General features: G+C 40.2%; 1 protein-coding gene and 1 pseudogene across 1 annotated transcript; both read right to left on the bottom strand.

Moving 5' to 3' along the window:
- Positions 1-491: 491 nt before the first annotated feature.
- LOC113877348 lies at positions 492-1,432 on the bottom strand (annotated as a pseudogene).
- A 14,630-nt stretch (positions 1,433-16,062) lies between these two features.
- Positions 16,063-17,007, bottom strand: LOC113877346 (olfactory receptor 8K3-like; the record flags this gene model as incomplete). Its single annotated transcript, XM_027517400.1, has 1 exon — positions 16,063-17,007. A coding segment is annotated over one exon (945 nt), but the record flags the coding sequence as incomplete, so codon positions are not given.
- Positions 17,008-23,183: the final 6,176 nt, after the last annotated feature.

The following is a 23,183-nucleotide window of genomic DNA, read 5'->3' as shown; positions in this document are numbered from 1 at the left end:
ATGAAAATGGATTAAATTCCCCAAAGGTTGAGATGAGTAGAATGATTTTTTTTTTTATTTTGATCCAAATGTCTGCATATGTAAGAGACTCACTCTATCTACACACAGTTGTTTATATTCAGGATATACAATACAAAATGATTGAAATGATGCCTTCCTAGAAAACAAACAAAAATCTTGGCAGAAACAAACACATAGTTTACTAAGTAGAGTTTAATAAGAGCTTCCTTTGGGATAGATTCAGGGTTCTGTGGAATCATTAAAGGAAACACTGTATCAACAGCAAGGAATGTGGGGAAGGAAGTGAGATTTCATTGAGATTTAAAGTATGAAAATTAACTGTACTGAATACAAGAGAAACAATTTACTTCTCTGTGTATTTTAATGAGCATTTGCTCTGGAGCCAAGAAGAATTATATATATTTTTTAGAAACATCATCAAGTGACATATGCCTTAATCATAGTTTATTAAAATTGTATTTCTTATTGCATTATTGGATAGTAGATACAAAGTTTGCACTTATTTTTAAGGCCCTTTGGAAGGCATTTTTTACTTCTTTGTTCCTTAAGCTGTAGATCAAGGTGTTAAGCATGGGAATCACTAAAGCATAAAACACAGAGACCATTTTATCTGTATCAAAGGAGTGAATGGAGTTGGGCTGCATGTACATAAATAGTAGAGACCCATAGAACCAGCCACCAACATCAGATGAGAACCACATGTGGCTAAAGCTTTCTTCCTGCTCTCTGCAGAACACATTTGAAATACCGTTGTCAGGATCAGTATGTAGGACACTAGGACAACCAGGAGGGAAGAGATCAAATTAAATGCTGAAAACAGTAGGACAAACAAATCTATTTCTTGGGTATCTTAGCAGAGCATAAGTAACAAGGGAACAGTATCTCAGTGGAAATGACTGATGACATTAGAGTCACAAAAAGTCAACGTAAAAATATTAACAGTAAACATGAATGCCTGAAAGATACTGTAGAGGTATGACAGCATATGACAAAGTCTCTGGGACATGATAACATTGTACAGCAGAGGGTTACAGATAGCTAAGTAGCAGTCATAGGCCATGGCTGACAAGATAAAAAATTCACTGATAATGAACATAAGAAAGAAATCCAACTGTGTGGCACATACATAATAGGAAATAGTATTTTGACCCACAACAAAATTCACCAGCATCTTGGGACAAATAACAGTAGAATTACCAAAATCAGTGAAAGCCAGGTGTTTGACAAAAAAGTACATAGTTGTGTGTAGCCAGGAATTCACTTGAGTTAAGATGATCATGTCCAGATTTACCACCACTTTGACTGTGTAGATGATAAGGAAGATCCCAAAAAGGGGAGCCTGAAGCTCAGTCTGCTTTGTGACTCCAATTAGAATGAATTCAGTCAGTGATGATCGATTCTGTTGGTCCATTTAGTTCAGTTAGCTTTTCTGGAAAGAAATAGACAGGTTAGTTTTCCCATGATGTCATTTGATTAAGTATAATATTTGACTGGTTGGATTTCTTTGCAGTCCAAGGGACCCTCAAGAGTCTTATCCAACATCACAGTTCAAAAGCATCAATTCTCTGGCGCTCAGCTTTCTTCACAGTCCAAATCTTGCATCCATACATGACCACTGGAAAAACCATAGCCTTGGCTAGATGGACCTTTGTTGACGAAGTAATGTCTCTGCTTTTGAATATGCTATCTAGGTTGGTCATAGCTTTCTTTCCAAGGAGTAAGCATCTTTTAATTTCATGGCTGGAGTCACCATCTTCTGTGCTTTTGGAGCCCAAAAAGATAAAGTCTGACACTGTTTCCCCATCTATTTCCCATGAAGTGATGGGACCAGATGCCATGATCTTCATTTTCTGAATGTTAAGCTTTAAGTCAACTTTTTAAGTCTCCACTTTCTCTTTCATCAAGAGGCTTTTTAGTTCCTCTTCACTTTCTGCCATAAGGGTGATGTCATCTGCATATCTGAGGTTATTGATATTTCACCCAGTAATCTTGATTGCAGCTTGTGCTTCTTCCAGCCCAGGGTTTCTCATGATGTACTCTGCATATAAGTTAAATAAGCAGGTTGACAATATACAGCCTTGACGTACTCCTTTTCCTATTTGGAACCAGTCTGTTGTTCCATGTCCAGACCTGGGTGTTCTTTGGAAGGAATGATGCTGAAGCTGAAACTCCAGTACTTTGGCCACCTGATGCAAAGAGCTGACTCATTGGAAAAGACTCTGATACTGGGAGGGATTGGGGGCAGAAGGAGAAGGGAATGACAGAGAATGAGATGGTTGGATGGCATCACTGACTCAATGGACATGAGTTTGAGTGAACACCAGGAATTAGGGATGGACAGGGAGGTTCACAGGGTCACAGAGTCAGACATGACTGAGTGACTGAATTGAACTGATATTCCAATACAAGCATGTGCCACCATTCATTAGTCACTGATGAATATTAGTGTTTTGGGTTTTTAGAAAAAGCCTAGTATAAACATTTCCATTTAAGTATGTTTGTGGGCAGATGAGTTAATTTCTTGTGGTTAGATCTAAGGGTGAAATTACTGGATCACAGGATAAATGCATATTTAAGCCTGATGAAAGTGAAAGTGGAGAGTGAAACAGTTGGCTTAAAGCTCAACATTCAGAAAATGAAAATCATGGCATCTGGTCCCATCACTTCATGGGAAATAGATGGGGAAACAGTGGAAACAGTGTCAGACTTTATTTTGGGGGGCTCCAAAATCACTGCAGATGGTGACTGCGGCCATGAAATTAAAAGACCCTTACTCCTTGGAAGGAAAGTTATGACTAACCTAGATAGCATATTCAAAAGCAGAGACATTACTTTGCCAACAAAGGTCTGTCTAGTCAAGGCTATGGTTTTTCCTGTGGTCATGTATGGATGTGAGAGTTGGACTGTGAAGAAGGCTGAGCGCCAAAGAATTGATGCTTTTGAACTGTGGTGTTGGAGAAGACTCTTGAGAGTCCCTTGGACTGCAAGGAGATCCAACCAGTCCATTCTGAAGGACATCAGCCCTGGGATTTCTTTGGAGGGAATGATGCTGAAGCTGAAACTCCAGTACTTTGGCCACCTCATGTGAAGAGTTGACTCATTGGAAAAGACTCTGATGCTGGGAGGGATTGGGGGCAGGAGGAGAAGGGGACAACGGAGGATGAGATGGCTGGATGGCATCACTGACTCGATGGATGTGAGTCTTTGTGAACTCCGGGAGTTGGTGATGGGCAGGGAGGCCTGGTGTGCTGCGATTCATGGGGTCACGAAGAGTCGAACATAACTGAGCGACTGAACTGAACTTAATCACCAGTCTTGCCTTAATGAATACACTTTTCTTATATCAGAAATATTGAAATTTGCATCACTAGAGAATAATTTTAGAGAAATATCTTCAATATATTTAATAAGTAGTATGAAACTTGTTTTTGTTTCCTTGCTTTGTTTTGTAAATATGAAAGAGTGAGAAAATATAAACTTGGCAAATTTCAATTTTCCTATAAATATAATAAAAGATTGAAGTGTTTTTACTTTTATCTCATGCTTTAGCATTTTGTGAAAACCAAATAGTTCTCTCAGAGTTTAACATCTTTGTTGAATACCAATTGTTATTTTTGTAGAGCTGTACCCCATTAGATAATTATATATATTCTGTCAGAGCTCACTTGAAATGAATAACATGTTGATCATTGTACCATTACATAAAACTGGCTACTTAGAAGTCTCTTAATATGAAAATAATGTTTTCTACATCTCGGTGTGAGATGGGAATTTCATTTTGCCTCAATAAGGGATCTGGAAAGAATTATACTTTTACATTTATTTAAATAATCATTAAATATTAAATTATGTTAAGGGCAGGTCACAAAAAAGCATGTGGAGCACTAAAAAACTTAGAATTCAGAAAGAGTTAAAAAAGAAAGACAATACTCCCAGCTTCTGAATTTTCTCAATTTCCAAAATTCACATCTCTTTTGTTAAGTGTCATTTGCTCTCTACTTTGCCCTCTATTAGAGATATCATTGTTTATATAAAACAAATATCAAGGTGATGTTTCAAAGATGCTTCTCAGCATTTTGTCTGTCATCTTATGGAATAACACTCAACAAATTAATATGAAGAGACAAGAAGAGAGGTCCTATTCCTGCTCGGGAATTATGGAGTAGTGGAAAACAAACAAAATGGTATCAGAAATGGTCTCATTTTACTTGGGCTTTGCCATTGAATTGAACTGGAACTTTGAATATGACACTGAAACATTGTTGCTATTGAAAATGAGGCATCACATGCAATATCCTGTCATTTTACCTGTAATGAAACATCTCTCATGACTCTCACCTGTATTTCTGACATGGCTAAGTGAGAAGAATTTATGGATTTCTTTCACTTTTTGAGACTCTCCCTGAGGAGATGCCAAGAAATTTGTTGATTATCCCTAAAATATTGAGAGCAAAACAACATACCTAGAAATTGTCTTTTAATTGCCTGGTACATTTTTCTTTCTTTTCTTACTTCCTGACTTCCTTCCTCCCACCCTCCTTCTTTCTTTGCATATATATCCTTGATTAAATCTTGCATCTATAGGGCATGTACAACCAAGAATCAGTATTTCCACAGGTTCTCCTCAAATTTGTGACTGTGGAGAAATTTTCAACATTGCTCTATTACAGTATTTACTATATTTAGGAAATAAAAATAATGCATTATGCTGATATGAGGTGTTGCCTCCTTGATTTGTTTTTACTTATCTCTCAGGGACAGAAATTAGTTACTTACTGTTACTTCTATTTCATCATGAGTTTCTATCACATGGCTGTTTACAAATTCCTCTTTGCTTTTTTATTATTCTTTACTGCATAATCTATCATTTTAGTTATCCCAGTCTGTGTTATCCCATTTAAATATCTCTGTTTCATCACATGCTCCCTGTGCCTGCATTTTACAACCATACCTCTTTCCTCCTCTGCCACCATTCCCAACCCTTGGTATCACTAATCTTTTTGATCTCTTCACTTTGTCATATAGAGAATAGGGATTTGAATTTTCTCTCAAGATAAATACCTTGAGAATTTTTTGTACTTTTGGGTGTATAGATGATCTGTTTCCTATGTTATTGAATAATATTCTTGATATTGAGGATAATTCGTTTAAATATTCACTTACTGACAAACTTGTGAGTTCTTTCCATTTTCTACTATGATAATCAGAGCTACCATGAATTTTCACTTAGAAGTGATTGAATTTTGGGTGATGAAAATTTTCTTTACTCCTCTATGTTCTTTTGACAGGAAATGGATGGGCATTTCTGCTGATTCTTGGCTTTGGCCACCACGAAAAAACAAATGAATACATAAATAGCTCAATTCAGTTCAGTTAAGTTGCACAGTCATATCCAACTATTTGCAACCCCATGGACTGCAGCAAGCCAGGCCTCCCTGTCAATCACCAATTCCTGGAGTTTACTCAAACTCCACTGAGTCGGTGATGCCATCCAGCCATCTCATCGTCTGTCGTCCCCTTCTCCTCCTGCCTTCAATCTTTCCTAGCATCAGGGTCTTTTCAAAGGAGTCAGTTTGTTGCATCAGGTGGCCAAACTATTGGTGTTTTAGCTTCAACATCAGTTCTTCCAATGAACATTCAGGACTGATTTCCTTGAGGATGGACTGGTTGGATCTTCTTGCAGTCCAAGGGACTCTCAAGAGTCTTCTCCAACACCACATTTCAAAAGCACCAATTCTTCAATGCTCAGCTTTCTTTATAGTCCAACTCTCACATCCATACATGACCACTGAAAAAACCATAACTTTGACTACATAAACTTTTGTAAGAAAAGTAATGTCTCTGCTTTTTAATATGCTGTCTATGGTGGTCATAACTTTTCTTCCAAGGAGTAAGTGTCTTTTACTTTCATGGCTGCAATCACCATCTGCAGTGATTTTGGAGCACCCCCCCAAAAAAATAAATAAATAAATAAAGTCAGCCACTATTTCCAATGGTTCCCCATCTATTTACCATTAAATGATATGACCAGAAGCCATGATCTTAGTTTTCTGAATGTTGAGCTTTAAGCCAGATTTTTCATTCTCCCCTTTCACTTTCATCAAGAGGCTGCTTAGTTTTTCTTCGCTTTCTGCCATAAGCCTGGAGCCATCTGCATATATGATGTCCTTGATGTTTCTCCTGGCAATCTTGATCCAGCTTGTACTTCATCCAGCCCAGGCTTGTTAATGATGTACTCTGCCGATAAGTTAAATAAACTGGATGACAATATACAGCCTTGACTTACTCCTTTCCTGTTTTGGAACCAGTCTGTTGTTCCATGTCCAGTTCTGCTGCTTCCTACCTGTATATAGATTTCTGAAGAGGCAAGTCAAGGGGTCTAGTATTTCCATCTCTTTCGGAATTTTCCACAGTTTATTTTGATTCACAGAGTCAAAGGCTTTGGCGTAGTCAATAAAGCAGAAATAGATGATTTTCTGAAACTTTCTTGCTTTTTCAATAGTCAAATGGATGTTGGCACTTTGATCTCAGGTTCTTCTGCCTTTCTTAAACCACCTTGAACATGTGGAAGTTCGTGGTTCAAGTGCTGTTGAAGTCTGGCTTGGAGAATTTTGAGCATTACTTTGCTATCATGTGAGATGAGTGCAGTTGTGTGGTAGTTTGAACATTCTTAGGCATTGCCTTTCTTGGGGATTCAAATGAAAACTGACCTTTTCCAGTGCTGTGGCCACTGCTGTGTTTTCCAAATTTCCTGGCATATTGAGTGTAGCACTTTCAAAGCATCATCTTTTAGGATTTGAAATAGCTCAACTGGAATTCTATCACCTCCACTAGCTTTGTTCACAGTGATGCTTTGTAAGGCCCACTTGACGTCATATTCCAGGATGTCTGGCTCTAGGTCAGTGATCACACCATCGTGATTATCTGCATCATGAAGATCTATCTTGTATAGTTCTTCTGTGTATTCTTGCCACCTCGCTTTAATATCTTCTGTTTCTCTTAGGTCCATATCATTTCTGTCCTTTACTGAGCCCATCTTTGCATGAAATGTTCCCTGCTGCTGCTGCTGCTAAGTCACTTCAGTTGTGTCCGACTCTGTGAGACCCCATAAACGGAAGCCCACCAGGCTCCCCTGTCTCTGGGATTCTCCAGGCAATAACTAACACTGGAGTGGGTTGCCATTTCCTTCTCTAATGCAGGAAAATGAAAAGTGAAAGTGAAGTTGCTCAGTCATGCCCGACTGGTAGCGAGCCCATGGACTGCAGCCCACCAGGGTCCTCCGTCCATGGGATTTTCCAGGCAAGAGTACTGGAGTAGGGTGCCATTGCCTTCTCAAGAAATGTTCCCTAGGTATCTCTAATTTTCTTGAAGAGATGTCTAGTCTTTCCCATTCTATTGTTTTCATCTATTTCTTTGCACTGATCCCTGAGGAAAGCTTTCTTATCTCTCCTTGCTATTCTTTGCAACTCTGCATTCAAATGGGTATTTCTTCCCTTTTCTCCTTTGCTTTTCACTTCTCTTCTTTTCATAGCTAATTGTAAGGCCTCCTCAGATAGCCATTTTGCTTTTTTGCATTTCTTTTTTCTTGCAGAACGTCTTGCTCCCTGTCTTTTGTACAATGTCAGGAACTTCCATCCATAGTTTTTCAGACACACTGTCCATCAAATCTAGTTCCCTGAATCTATTTCCCACTTCTACTGTATAATGTAAGGAATTTGATTTAGGTCGTACCTGAATGGTATAGTGGTTTTCCCTACTTTCTTCAGTTTAAGTCTGATTTTGGAAATAAGAAATTCATGATCTGAGCCACAGTCAGTTCCTGCTCTTGTTTTTGCTGACTGTATAGAGTTTCTCCATCTTTGGCTACAAAGAATATAATCAATCTGATTTTGGCATTGACCATCTGGTGATGTCCATGTTTAAGGTCTTGTCTTGTCTTGTTGGAAGAGGGTGTTTGCTATGACCAGTGTGTTCTCTTGCCAAAACTCTATTAGCCTTTGCTCTGCTTCATTCTGTACTCCAAGGACAAATTTGCCTGTTACTCCAGGTGTTTCTTGACTTCCTACTTTTGCATTCCAGTCCCCTATAATGAAAAGAACATATTTATTGGGTGTTAGTTCTAGAAAGTTTTGCAGATCTTCATAGAATCATTCAACTTCAGTTTCTTCAGCATTACCTGTGAAATAGCTAAAGGTAAAGAAAAATGTCTTCTTTACACACTTAGTGGCTCTTTCCTGACTTAATTATTAGATTGACATAAGTTTAACAAGACCAAACCAAATTTGTTTTATTTAGTAAATTGTATATGTAGATGGGAGTTACCACCAAACTAATTAAGATCCAAGAAATGGGTAGGCTTAATTGCTCTTATATGGGCTTCTCAGGTGATGTAGTGGTACAGAATCTGCCTGCCAATGCAGAAGACAGAAGATAATTGGGTTTGGTTCCTGGGTGAGAAAGATCCCACGGAGTAAGAAATGATAACTAACTGCAGTATTTTCTCCTGGAAAATTCCTTGAACAGAAGATCCTGGTGGGCTAATCCATATGGGTTCACAAAGAGTCAGAAACAACTGAGCACAAAATTGTTTATATGCTAGGCCAAACCAAAAGCAGCAATTGTAGGCAAGTAACTAAAATATGTGGGAAGACTAAAGACAAACAACAGAGAAGGCAATGGCACCCCACTCTAGTACTCTTGCCTGGAAAATGCCATGGATGAAGGAGCCTGGCAGGCTGCAGTCCATGGGGTCACTAGAGTCGGACACGACTGAGTAACTTCCCTTTCACTTTTCACTTTCATGCATTGGAGAAGGAAATGGCAACCCACTGCAGTGTTCTTGCCTGGAGAATTCCAGGGACGGGGAAGCCTCGTAGGCTGCCATCTATGGGGTCGCACAGAGTCGGACACGAATGAAGCGACTTAGCAGCAGCAGCAGCAAAGACAAAGAAATTTAAATCTGAATATTCATTGAAAAGATTGCTGTTGAAGTTGAAGCTCCAGTACTTTGCCCACCTGGTGCAAGGAACCAACTCATCGGAAAAGATCTTAATGGTGTAAAAGATTAAGGGCAGGAGGAGAAGGAGGTTACAGAGTATGCGATAGTTGGATGGCATCACTGACTCAATGGACATGAGCTTGAACAAACTCCAGGAGATAGTAAAGGACAGGGAAGCCGGACATGCTGCAGTTCATGGGGTCACAAGAGTCAGACATGACTTAGTGACTGAAGAACAACATTTAAAATGAATAAAATATATTAGCAAACTTTATATATCTCTACATGTTTTGTTCTCTTTCTGGTTTATCTTTTCAGGGGCTACAAAATATACAGCAAGATTTATTTTAGAAATGTTATATTGGGATACATATAGTCACAGTTTATTTTTATCAAATCCAGATATTAGATTATTTTACTTTTTTCTGTTATAAAAGTCACACTTACTCACTGAAGATAATTTAGAAAAGTACATATCCAAAAATATTAATTTAAACATTTCCATGTTCTCAGAGCTATCAATAAGCAATCATCATTTTACTGTATGTTTGTCCAACATATATTTTCCAAAAACCAAAATGTTCATATATTCATATTTGGAATGGTTATACTTAGTACATATTTTTCTTAGTAATTTAAAAAATAAGCTATATAAACTCTTTATATTTTACCTCATTTGAAAGACTACTTATAATTATTCTTATTCCAATAAATTATTTAACTTAAATTTGATTGAATACATGTAGAATTTAATCCATGACAGTGAAAAAAAAAAAGCTTACTCTATGATGTAAATAAAGTTTCATGAGTATTAAGATACTAAATATAACAAAAAAAAGTGGACATTTAGAAGGGTTAGGAGAATTCACAAGACATAATATTTATATAAATTGATACGTATCTTACTACACTTTCACTAGAAACATACTATAGAACAAATCATGGAATTACCTTCTTTTGCTTTTTATAAGAACAAATTGAACTTAATAAAATATATTATAAACTCTTATGAACCAATATTGAGGAAAGTCACACCATGAAAGAGACCACAAACCTAATTCAATATAGAATAAGCCTCTTATGTAAAGATGCACAAATATTAAACAAGAAATATTCTTGTTCTTCACAGAGGTAAGGAAATGTAACAACCTCATGAAACAAAGGTCCATATAGTCAAAGCTTTAGATTTTCCAGTAGTCAGGTACAGATGTGAGAGTTCTACCATAAAGAAGGCTGAGCACTGAAGAACTGATGCTTTCATACTGCAGTGCTGGAGAAGACTATTTTTTATTTTTATTATTTATTTATTTTACTTTACAATATTGTATTGGTTTTGCCATACATCAACATGCATCCACCACGGGTGTACACATGTTCCCCATCCTGAACCCCTCTCCCACCTCCATCCCCATAACATCCCTCTGGGTCATCCCAGTGCACCAGCCCCAAGCTTCTTGTATCCTGCATTGAACCTGGACTGGCAATTCGTTACTTATATGATATTATACAGGTTTTAATGCCATTCTCCCAAATCATCCCCCCTCCCTCTCCCACAAAGTCCAAAAGACTGTTCTATACATCTGTGTCTCTTTTGCTATCTCGCATATAGGGTTGCCATTACCATCTTTCTAAATTCCATATATATGTGTTAGTATACTGTATTGGTGTTTTTCTTTCTGGCTTACTTCATTCTGTATAATAAGCTCCAGTTTCATCCACTTCCTTAGAACTGATTCAAATGTATTCTTCTTAATGGCTGAGTAATATTCCATTGTGTATATGTACCACAGCTTTCTTATCCATTCATCTGCTGATGGACATCTAGGTTGCTTCCATGTCCTGGCTATTATAAACAGTGCTGCGATGAACATTGGGGGTGCACATGTGTCTTTCAATCCTGGTTTCCTCAATGTGTATGCCCAGCAGTGGGATTGCTGGGTCGTATGGCAGTTCTATTTCCAGTTTTTTAAGGAATCTCCGCACTGTTCTCCATAGTGGCTGTACTTGTTTGCATTCCCACCAACAGTGTAAGAGGGTTCCCTTTTCTCCACACCTTCTCCAGCATTTATTGCTTGTAGACTTTTGATTAGCAGCCATTCTGACTGGCGTGAAATGGTACCTCATTGTGGTTTTGATTTTCATTTATCTGATAATTAGTGATGTTGAGCATCTTTGCATGTGTTTGTTAGCCATCTGTATGTCTTCTTTGGAGAAATGTCTATTTAGTTCTTTGGCCCATTTTTTGACTGGGTCGTTTAATTTTCTGGAATTGAGCTGCAGGAGATGCTTGTATATTTTTGAGATTAGTTGTTTGTCAGTTGCTTCATTTGCTATTATTTTCTCCCATTCTGAAGGCTGTCTTTTCATCTTGCTTATAGTTTCTTTTGTTTCTTTTGTTATGTTTATATCTTTTATCCATTTTGAGTTCATTTTTGTTCATAGTGTCAGGAAGTTTTCTAGTTTCATTCTTTTACAAGTGGTTGACCAGTTTTCCCAGCACCACTTGATAAAAAGATTGTCTTTTCTCCATTGTATATTCTTGCCTCCTTTGTCAAAGATAAGGTGTCCATAGGTACATGGATTTATCTCTGGGCTTTCTATTTTGTTCCATTGATCTATATTTCTGTCTTTGTGCCAGTACCATACTCTCTTGATGACTGTGGCTTTGTAGTAGAGCCTGAAGTCAGGCAGGTTGATTCTTCCAGTTCCATTCTTCTTTCTCAAGATTGCTTTGGCTATTCGAGGTATTTTGTATTTCCATACAAATTGTGAAATTATTTGTTCTAGCTCTGTGAAAAATACCGCTGGTAGCTTGATAGGGATTGCATTGAATCTATAGACTGCTTTGGGTAGTATACTCATTTTCACTATATTGATTCTTCCGATCCATGAACGTGGTATATTTCTCCATCTATTAGTGTCCTCTTTGATTTCTTTCACCAGTGTTTTATAGTTTTCTATATATATATATATATATATATATATATATATATATATAGGTCTTTAGTTTCTTAGGTAGATATATTCCTAAGTATTTTATTCTTTTCGTTGCAATGGTGAATGAAATTGTTTCCTTAATCTCTCTTTCTATTTTCTCATTATTAGTGTATAGGAATGCAAGAGATTTCTGTGTGTTGACTTTATATCCTGCAACTTTACTGTATTCATTGATTAACTCTAGTAATTTTCTGATGGAGTATTTAGGGTTTTCTATGTGGAAGATCATGTCATCTGAAAACAGTGAGAGTTTTACTTCTTCTTTTCCAATTTGGATTCTTTTTATTTCTTTTTCTGCTCTGATTGCTGTGGCCAAAACTTCCAAAACTACGTTGAATAGTAGTGGTGAGAGTGGGCACCCTTGTCTTGTTCCTTACTTTAGGGGAAATGCTTTCAATTTTTCACCATTGAGGATAATGTTTGCTGTAGGTTTTTCATGCATAGCTTTTATTATGTTGAGGTTGGAGAAGGCAATGGCACCCCACTCCAGTACTTTTGCCTGGAAAATGCCATGGATGGAGGAGCCTGGTAGGCTGCAGTCCATGGGGTCGCTAGGAGTCGGACACAACTGAGCGGCTTCACTTTCACTTTTCACTTTCATGCTTTGGAGAAGGAAATGGCAACCCACTCCAGTGTTCTTGCCTGGAGAATCCCAGCCACAGGGGAGCCTGGTGGGCTGCCATCTATGGGGTCACACGGATTCAGACATGATTGAAGTGACTTAGCATAGCATAGCATAGCATGTTGAGGTATGTTCCTTCTATTCCTGCATTCTGGAGAATTTTTTTCATAAATAGATGTTGAATTTTATCAAAGGCTTTCTCTGCACCTATTGAGATAATCATATGGCTTTTATTTTTCAATTTGTTAATGTGGTGTACTGCATTGACTGATTTGTGGATATTGAAGAATCTTTACATCCCTGGGATAAAGCACACTTGGTCATGGTATATGATCTTTTTATTTTGTTGTCTATAAGAGATCTACCTCAAAACAGGGGACACATACAGACTGAACGTGAAGGGATGGAAAAAGATATTCCATGCAAATAGAGATCAAAAGAAAGCAGGAGTAGAAATACTCATATCAGATAAAATAGACTTTAAAATAAAGGCTGTAAAAAGAGACAAAGAAGAACACTACATAATGATCAAAGGATCAATCCAAGAAGATATAACAATTATAAATATATATGCACCCAACATAGGAGCAAAGCAATATGTAAGACAAATGCTAACAAGTATGAAAGGGGAAATTAACAATAACACAATAATAGTGGGAGACTTTAATACCCCACTCACACCTATGGATAAATCAACTAAACAGAAAATTAACAAGGAAACAGAAACTTTAAATGATACAATAGACCAGTTAGACCTAATTGATATCTATAGGACATTTCACCCAAAAACAATGAATTTCACCTTTTTCTCAAGCGCACATGGAAGCTTCTCCAGGATAGATCACATCCTGGGCCATAAATCTAGCCTTGGTAAAGTCAAAAAAATTGAAATCATTCCAAGCATCTTTTCTGACCACAATGCAGTAAAATTAGATCTCAATTACAGGAGAAAAAATATTAAAAATTTCAACATATGGAGGCTGAACAACACGCTGCTGAATAACCAATAAATCACAGAAGAAATCAAAAAAGAAATCAAAATATGCATAGAAATGAATGAAAATGAAAACACAACAACCCAAAACCTATGGGACACTGTAAAAGCAATGCTAAGGGGAAAGTTCATAGCAATACAAGTATACCTCAATAAACAAGGAAAAACTCAAATAAATAACCTAACTCTATACCTAAAGCAACTAGAAAAGGAAGAAATGAAGAACCCCATGGTTAGTAGAAGGAAAGAAATCTTAAAAATTATGGCAGAAATAAATGCAAAAGAAACAAAGGAAACCATAGCAAAAATCAACAAAGCCAAAAGCTGGTTATTTGAAAGGATTAAGAAAATTGACAAACCATTAACCAGACTCATCAAGAAACAAAGGGAGAAAAATCAACAAAATTAGAAATGAAAATGAGATCACAACAGACAACACAGAAATACAAAGGATCATAAGAGATGACTATCAGCAATTATATGCCAATAAAATGGAGAAGACTCTTGAGAGTCTCTTTGGAATGCAAGGAGATCAGATCAGTCCATCCTAAAGGAAATCAACCCTGTGTATTCATTGGAAGGACTGATGCTGAAGCTGAAGATCCATTACATGGCCCTCTAATGGGAAGAGCCATCTCATTGGAAAAGACCCTGATGCTGGGAAAGATTGAGGGCAAGAGGAAAAGGAGGTGGCAGATAATAAGATTGTTAGTTAACATTACTGATTCAATGGACATGAGTCTGATCAAGCTCAGGGAGATGGCAAAGGACAGGGAAGCCTGGCATGCTGCAGTTCATTGGGACACAAATAGTTGAAACTGACTTACCTACTGAACAACAACATTAAACAAACAGAAGTGGTTGGGAATAAAAATCTGCAAAAATTATAAATGCAAAATTGAAAGTGACTGTGGGAGACATCAAGAGATTTATTTTTTCTGCATCACTGAGATATAATTGGCTTACAGCATTGTGTAAGTTTGTGGTGTACAATGTGTTATTTGATACACTTACACACTGCAGCATGCTTACAAGTTAGCATGAGGTAATACCTCCGTCAGTAGAAGGAGAAGGGAGTGGCAGAGGATAAGGTGATTAGATAGCATCACTACCTCAATTGACATGAATTTGAGCAAACTCTGGGCTTCCCTGGTGGCTCAGTGTAAAGAATCTGCCTGCCAAATTCAGGAGACGCAGGTTTGATCCCTGGGTTAGCAATATCCCCTGGAAAAGGAAGTGGCAACCCACTCCAGTATTCTTGCTTGGGAAATCCCATGGACAGTGTAGCTTGGCTAGCTACAGTCTATGGGATCACAAATAGTTGGGTGTTACTTAGAAACTAAACAGTAAAGATGGGATATAGTGGAGGGCAGTGAATCCTAGAGTGCTGCAATTTATTGTGTTGCAAAAACTTGATCTTAGTGATTGACCACCACCAACAATACCTCCATAATATTACTTTTTCTTTTGTGATGAAAACATTTAAATGCTGCTGTCTTAACTTTCAGGTATACACAGTACATATTGTTAAATATAATCAAGGAAATTGATCTTAATTGGAATGTTCACTGGTGCAGAGAATGAACTGATTCAAATAAAATATCGGGTTGATTTTGTAGGTTACTGAATTACAAAGTGTGCTGAGTTAATAGGCTTTCTAGGGCTCATATATGAAAGTAACTTCACTGATAAGAACAGAACAGGACACTAACTTCCTCTATGCGGCATGGAAACATCTGGGAAAGTTCAGATAATTGCTGAGGTCAAGTCATTATGCTACACTGAGCTGCCCTGAAACCACAAAAAGTTTAATTTTTGTGTTGTGTGCTCAGTCATGTCCAATTCTTTGTGACTCCATGGAGTGTAGCCCACCAGGCTCCTCTGTCCATGGAATTTTTCAGCAAGAATACTGGAGCGAGTTGCCATGTCCTTTTCCAGGGAAGTTTAATTTTTCATATGCCTTAGAAGTGTATGGAGGCTCAAACAGATAGATATTCTTACACACACACACACACACACACACACAGATGCACATGTTCAAACATACACATAGTCATGGGGAAGTTTATTCTGTTAGTTGAGAAAATAATCATTTAAATTCACCTTTTATATCTACTATTCTTCCTTTCCCACACACAGCATACCCAATGTCCTTACCTGCTTGAATACTCTGTAGTGTCCTAATCAATTGTCCTGTATAATAACATTTACTTAATTATATTTATGATTAATTTCTCTTACTCAAAGAAGGCAGATGTTTTTCTTTCTTTGTGCACTAGTGTAAGTACAGCACATTGAAGTGTTACTGGCACATAAAAAGCAATCTCTAAAAGTACATTGAACTTATTTGTACTTGCTATTCCATTTAGACTCATAAAAAATGTTTGAAGCCCAGAATCTAAGTGATAGGAATCATATTGTATGTAGGCTTTAAGAGGAAATGTTACAAAGCTTATTCCACATCTTTTGTAGTGCATATTTTACATCTTTGTTCCTCAAACTGTAGATCAAGGGATTTAACATGGAGATAACAAGGGTGTAAAATATAGATGCCATTTTATCAGTGTCAAAGGATTGTTTAGACTCTGATTGCACATGCATAAATATCAAAGTCCCAAATAACACTGTGACTACTGTCAGGTGGGATCCACAGGTAGAAAAAGACTTGTGACTAGCTTCTGCAGAGTTCATCCTAAGAATGGCTACAAGGATGAGCAGATGAGACATAAGAATTATTGGAAGGGAGAGAAGCATATTAACACCTGAGGAGATCAGAATGATCAGTTCAATTTCTTGTGTGTTTGAACAGAGTGAAAATGTCAAGGGGAGACAGTCACTGTAGAAATGTTTGATGACATTGTAGCCACAGAAGGATAAGTTAAAAATCTTTACAGTGACAGTAAGAGACACGGATGCACTATAGAGGTAGGGGATTGCCACCAGTATCCGACACACCCTTTGTGGCATGATGACTATGTAAAGCAAGGGTTTACAGATGGCCACAAAGTGGTCATAGGACATTTCTGCCAGAATAAAAAGTTCACTTATAATGAACATGATTAAGAAAGCCAGCTGTGTGGGGCATAAATAATAAGAGATTGAATTTTGACCCAATATAAAATTTGCCAACATTTTGGGTCCTACACCTGTTGAATAGCCAAGATCAGCAAGAGCCAGGTGTATGAGAAAGAAATACATGGGTGTCTGTAGCCTGGAGTCCACCTTAGTGAGGATGACCATGCCCAAGTTACCCACCACTGAGATTATGTAGATGATGAGGAAGAGCCCAAACAATGGAGCCTGCAGCTGAGGGCAGTCTGTGATTCCCATGAGGATGAATTCATTTGGCACAGTTAGATTTTGTGGTTTCACGCATGTTTATCAGGATACGTATTCTGGGTGTAGATATCAAGCATAATAAGCAGATTTTATGTATTATCACCTGGTAGATTTTTCATATGTGAAGCTTGTATAAGGAAAATACATCCTAACTTTCCCAAATAGGATATTTTTAAAAATCCCACATCCTATGTATAATAATATGCATAAATAAAGATAGAGACAGAGTCTGAAATATTCACTAGTTATTTTACTAAGCAAATAACAATTGCCAACATCTGAAAGACATATTGGTTATTGCAACTGGAAGGTGAGTGGTAGTTGCATAAAATGGTCAATGGTCAGTTATGTTTCTAAACATCTCATAACACCCCTTATCAGCCAAAAACTCAGGAGTGCTAAAGCTGAAACACCATAATGTTATAGATGGCATGCTGCTAAATCATATCACTCGTGTCTGACTCTGTCCAACCCCATAGATGGCAGCCCATCAGGCTTCCCAGCCCCTGGGATTCTCCAGGCAAGAACACTGGAGTGGGTTGCCATTACCTAGACATAAATATCGAGATAGATAAATATCCCCTGTCCATGGGGTTCTTCAGACAAGAATACGGGGGTGGATTGCCATGCCCTCTCCAGGGAATCTTTCTGACTCAGGTATTGAACCTGTGTCTCTTATGTCTCCTGCATTGGCAGGCAGATTTTTTATCACTAGAGCCACCTTGGAAGCCCCATATAAATATATAGGTACACATATAGGTGTGGATACCTATCAGATCAGATCAGATCAGTTGCTCAGTCGTGTCCGACTCTTTGCAACCCCATGAATCACAGCCCGCCAGGCGTCCCTGTCCATCACCAACTCCCGGAGTTTGCCCAGACCCACGCCCATGGAGTCAGTGATGCCATCCAGCCATCTCATCCTCTGTCATCCCCTTCTCCTCCTGCCCCCAATCCCTACCAGCATCAGGGTATTTTCCAATGAGTCAACTCTTCGCATAAGGTGGACAAAGTACTGGAGTTTCAGCTTTAGCATCATTCCTTCCAAAGAAATCCCAGGGCTGATCTCTTTAGAATGGACTGGTTGGATCTCCTTGCAGTCCAAGGGACTCTCAAGAGTCTTCTCCAACACCACAGTTCAAAAGCACCAACTCTTCAGCGCTCAGCCTTCTTCACAGTCCAACTCTCACATCCATATATGACCACAGGTAAAACCATAGCCTTGACTAGACGAACCTTTGTTGGCAAAGTAATGTCTCTGCTTTTGAATATGCTATCTATGTTGGTCATAACTTTCCTTCCATGGAGTAAGCGTCTTTTAATTTCATGGCTGCAATCACCATCTGCAGTGATTTTGGAGCCCAGAAATATAAAGTCTGACACTGTTTCCACCGTTTCCCCATCTATTTCCCATGAAATGATGGTACCGGATGCCATGAACTTCATTTTCTGAATGTTGAGCTTTAAGCCAACTTTTTCACTCTCCACTTTCACCTTCATCAGGATAGCATATTCAAATGTTCAAATTTGAACTGTGGTGTTGGAGAAGACTCTTGAGAGTCCCTTGGACTATAAGGAGATCCAATCAGTCCATTCTGAAGGAGATCAACCCTGGGATTTCTTTGGAAGGAATGATGCTAAAACTGAAACTCCAGTACTTTGGCCAACTCATGAGAAGAGTTGACTCATTGGAAAAGACTCTGATGCTGAGAGGGATTGGGGGCAGGAGGAGAAGGGGACGACAGAGGACGAGGTGGCTGGATGGCATCACTGACTCGATGGACGTGAGTCTGAGTGAACTCCGGAAGTTGATGATGGACAGGGATGCCTGGTGTGCTGCGATTCATGGAGTCGCAAAGAGTCGGACACAACTTAGCGACTGAACTGAACTGAACTGAAGGGTCCTTTTGACTTGTGGCAGGAACCACGGGGTTCCTCTGAAGTTTCAATAGGTGAGACAGACTTCCTCTTGAGGTGCTAGGGGAAAGTTAGGATTCCTCTCGAGTCGAAGCAGGGAATCGGCCCTCATCTCGAGATGAGGTGAGGAACTCGGGGCTCTTCTCTAGTTGTTATGGGAAACGCGGTTTCCTCTTGAGTTGCGACAGGTATCTCGGGGAACCTCTTGAGTTGCATAAAGGGAGTCAGGCCTCCTTTTGTGTTTCAAGAGGGAACTTGGGATTGCTCTCGAGGCACTTCCAGGGAAAAGGGCCTCGTCTTGCGTTGAGGGGCGAATCTCCTGTTTTTTCCCGAGTTGTAGTGGAAAGCTCTGGGTTCATCTCGAGTTGTGACGTGGTCCCCAGGGAACTTCTCATGTTTCCTCAGGAAATTAGGCCTCCTTTTCAGTTGCCAGGGCCACCTTTGTATTCTTCTCCAGTCGCTGCATGGAAATAGGGCCTCATCTCAGGGTGAGGCTGGAAATTCAGGTTCCCTCTCCAGTTTTGACAGGGACCTCAGAGTTCCTTTCGAGTTTCAACAGGGGAGTCAGGCCTCTTCTCATGTGAGGCATGGAACTCTGCTTTCCTCTCTACTTGTAAAAGGGGTGTTTGTCCTCCAGTCGAGTTCAGGTGTATAACTCGGGATTTTTCCAAAGGTGAAACAGTGGAGTCAGACCTCTGTTGGTGTTGTGAGGGGAAACTCAGGGTTCCATTCAAGTGGCTGAAGGGGAATCAGACCTTATCTCGAGTTGAGGGGGAACTTGGTGTCCTTTCAACTAACGGCAGGAACCTCGTGGTTCCTTTGGAATTGCAAAAGTTGAGACGGGCCTCCTCTTGAGGTCCAAGGAGAATGTCAGGATTCCTCTTGAGTGAAAGCAGGAAAATTGGCCCTCATCTGGAGATGAGGTGGGAAATACGGGGCTCTTCTAGAGTTCCAGTGGGAACATCAGGGTTCCTCTCGAATTGTGATGGATATTTTGGGGAACTTCTGGAGTTTCATAAAGGGAGTCAAGCCTCCTTTCGAGTTGTGAGAGAGAACTTGGGATTGGTCTCGAATCACTGCAAGGGAAAAGGGACTCATTATGCATTGAGGGGCGAATCTCGTGGTGTTTCCTGGGTTGTGGTGGGAAGCTCAGGTTTCCTCTTGAGTTGCAACTATGACCTCAGAGAACCTCTCTTGTTGCCTCAGGGAAGTCTGACTTCCTTTCGAGTTTTGAGGGGCACCTCAGGATTGATCTTGAGTCACTGCAGGCAAATTGGGTGTCACCTCAATTTGAGGTGTGAAACCCAGGGTTCCTCCACTTGCGAGGCATGAAACTCCACTTTCCTCTCAGGTTGTAAAAGGGTTTCAGTCCTGTCAAGTTGAGGCGGGGAACTCATGCTTTTTGTAGAGGTGCAACATGGGAGTCAGAGCTCCTTTTGTGTTGTGAGGGGAAATTCGGGATTCCATTCTAGTCGCTGCAGGGGAATCAGGCCTTATCTGAAGTTGAGGGGGAACTCTGTGTTTTTTCAAATTGAGGCAGGAACTTTAACAGTCTCCTCGAGTTACAATAGGGGAGACAGTCCTCCTCCTGAGGCATGAGGGGAAGGTCGGGACTACTCTCGAGTCAAAGCAGGGGAATCAGCCCTCATCTTGAGATGAGGTGGGGAATACACGGTTCTTCTTGAGTTGCAGTGGCAAACTCAAGGAACCTCTGCAGTTGCAGAAAGGGAGTCAAGCCTCCTTTCAAGTTTGGAGAGGGAACTCGAAATTCCTTTTGAGTCAAAACAGGGGAATCAACCCTCATCTCACGTTGAGGGGGTAATCTAGTGCTTTTTCTTGAGTTGTGACTGGAACTTTGTGTTTCATCTTGAGTTGCTTTGGGGACCTCATGGAACCTCTCGTGTTGCCTCAGGGAAATCATCCATCATTTAGAGTTGAGAGGGGCACCTCAGGATTCCTCTTGAGTCACTATAGGGGAATATGCCTCATCTCGAGTTAAGGCTAGGGTTCCTCTGAGTTGTGACAAGGATCTCGTGGTTCCTATCGAGTTTAAACAGGGGAGTCAGGCCTTGTCTCCTCTTGAGGCATGGAAGTCCACTTTCCCCTCCAGTTGTAAAATGGTTGTCATGCCTCCTGTCACGCTGAGGCAGGGAAATCAAGCTTTTTTAGAGGTGCAACATGGGAGTTCCACAGGAGTTGTAATAGATGAGACAGGCCACCTATTGTGGGAAAGTCAGGATTCCTCTCGAGTCTTAGCAGGGGAATCTGCCCTCATCTGGAGATGAGGTGGCAAACACAGTGTTCTTCTCAATTGCAGCGGGAAAACTCATGAAACCTCTGGAACTGTAGAAAGGGAGTCAAGCCTCCTTTCATGTTACGAGAGAGACTTGGGTTTGTTCTCGAGTTGCTACAGGAAAAATGGCCTCATTTCGTGTTGAGGATGGAATCTCATGGTTTTTCTCAAGTTCTATCAGGAAGCTTGGGATTCCTCTTGAATTGCAATAGGGACATCAGGGAACCTCTTGTGTTGCCACAGTGGAGTCAGGCCTTCTTTCAAGTTGCAGGGGGCACCTCTGGATTCCTCTGGAGTCGTTACAGTGGAATACGGCCTCATCTAGAGTTGAGGTGGGAAACTCCCGGTATCTCTCCAGTTACGACTGGGATCTCGGGGTTCCTATCGAGTTTCAAAAGAGGAGTCAGATTTTGTCTTATGTTGAGGCATGGAATTCCATTTTCCTCTCGAATTATACAAAGAGTGTCAGGCTTCCTGGCGAGTTGAGGTGGGGAATATAGGCTTTTTCTAGTGTTGCAACAGGTGAGTCAGACCTCCCTTCGTGTTGTGAGGGGATACTCATGGTTCCATTAGAGTCAGTGCAGGGGAATCAGGCCTTATCTTGAATTCAGGGGTAACTTGGTGTCCTTTCTACTTGGGACAGGAATTGTGGGGTTCCTCTCAAGTTTTAATAGGTGAGACAGGCCTCCTCTTAAGGTGCAAGGGGAAAGTCAGGATTCCTCTGGATTCCAAGTAGGGGAATCAGCCCTCCTCTCAAGATGAGGTGGAGAACATGGGGCTCTTCTAGAGTTGTGGCGGAATCCACTCAAGTTGCTATGGGTACCTTCGGGAACCATTTAAGTTGCATAAAAGGAGTCAAGCCTCCTTTTGATTTTGAAGAGGGGACTCGGGATTGCTCTTGAGGCCCTGCAAGGGAAAAGGGCTAGAATGGCCAATCTCGTGGTTTTTCTCCAATTGTGATAGTAAGCTGAGGCTTGCTCTTGAGGTGCGATGAGGACCTCAGGGAACCTCTCTTGTTGCCTCAGCAAAGTCAAGTTTTTTTTCGAGTTGGGAGGGGAGAGTGGGATTGCTCTCCAGTCACTACAGTGGAATCGGGCCTCATCTAGCAATGAGGGGAATATTTCATGGTGTTTTCTCGAGTTGAGGCTGGAAGATTTGGTTTCCTCTCAATTTGTGATGGTGACCTCAGGGAACTTTTCATGTTGCCTCAGGAAAGTCAGACCTACTTTTAAGATGTGAGTGGCACCTCCGGATTCCTCTCAAGTGGCTGCAGGGGAATAGGGCCTCATGTCGAGTTTAAGCAGGAAACTCAGTGTTCCTCTCCAGTTGTGACAGGAATTTTGGGGTTCCTACTGAGTTTCAACAGGAAAGTCAGGCCTCCTCTCTTGGGAGGCATGGAACTCTACTTTCCTCAAGTTTGGAAAGGAAACTCAGGATTCCTCTCGAGCTGAAGCAGGGAAATAAGCCTTCATCTGGTGATGAGCGGGGAATCTTGTGCTTTTTCATGAGTTGTAGCAGGAAGATTGGGTTTCCTCTTGAGTTGCCGTGGGGACCTCAGAAAAACTCCTGTGTTGTCTCAGGGAAGTCAGGCATCCTTTCAAGCTGGAGGGGCACATCGCAATTCCTCTCAAGTCGCTGCAGGGGACTAGGGCCTCATCTTGAGGCAAGGCTGGAAACTACGGGTACCTCTCCAGTTATGACTGGGATCTTGGGGTTTCTATCGAGTTTTAAAAGGAGAGTCAGGCTTCATTTCATGTTGAGGCATGGAACTACATCTTCCTATCGAGTTGTACAAGGAGTGTCAGGCCTCCTGTCGAGTTGACACGGGGAACGGGGGCTTTTTCTAGTTTTGCAACAGGAAAGTCAGACCTACTTCGTGTTGTGAGAGGATACTTGCGGTTCCATTCGAGTCAGTGCAAGGGAATTAGGCCTTGTCTCGAGCTGAGGGGGAACTCCATGTCCTTTCTACTTGGAACAGGAATCGTGCGGTTCATCTTGAGTT

The sequence above is a fragment of the Bos indicus x Bos taurus genome, chromosome 19 (assembly GCF_003369695.1).
Source record: "Bos indicus x Bos taurus breed Angus x Brahman F1 hybrid chromosome 19, Bos_hybrid_MaternalHap_v2.0, whole genome shotgun sequence".
NCBI classification, from domain to species: Eukaryota; Metazoa; Chordata; class Mammalia; order Artiodactyla; family Bovidae; genus Bos; species Bos indicus x Bos taurus.
The sequence above is the reverse complement of the archived record's forward strand: the minus strand, read 5'-3'. Positions and strand labels throughout refer to the sequence as shown.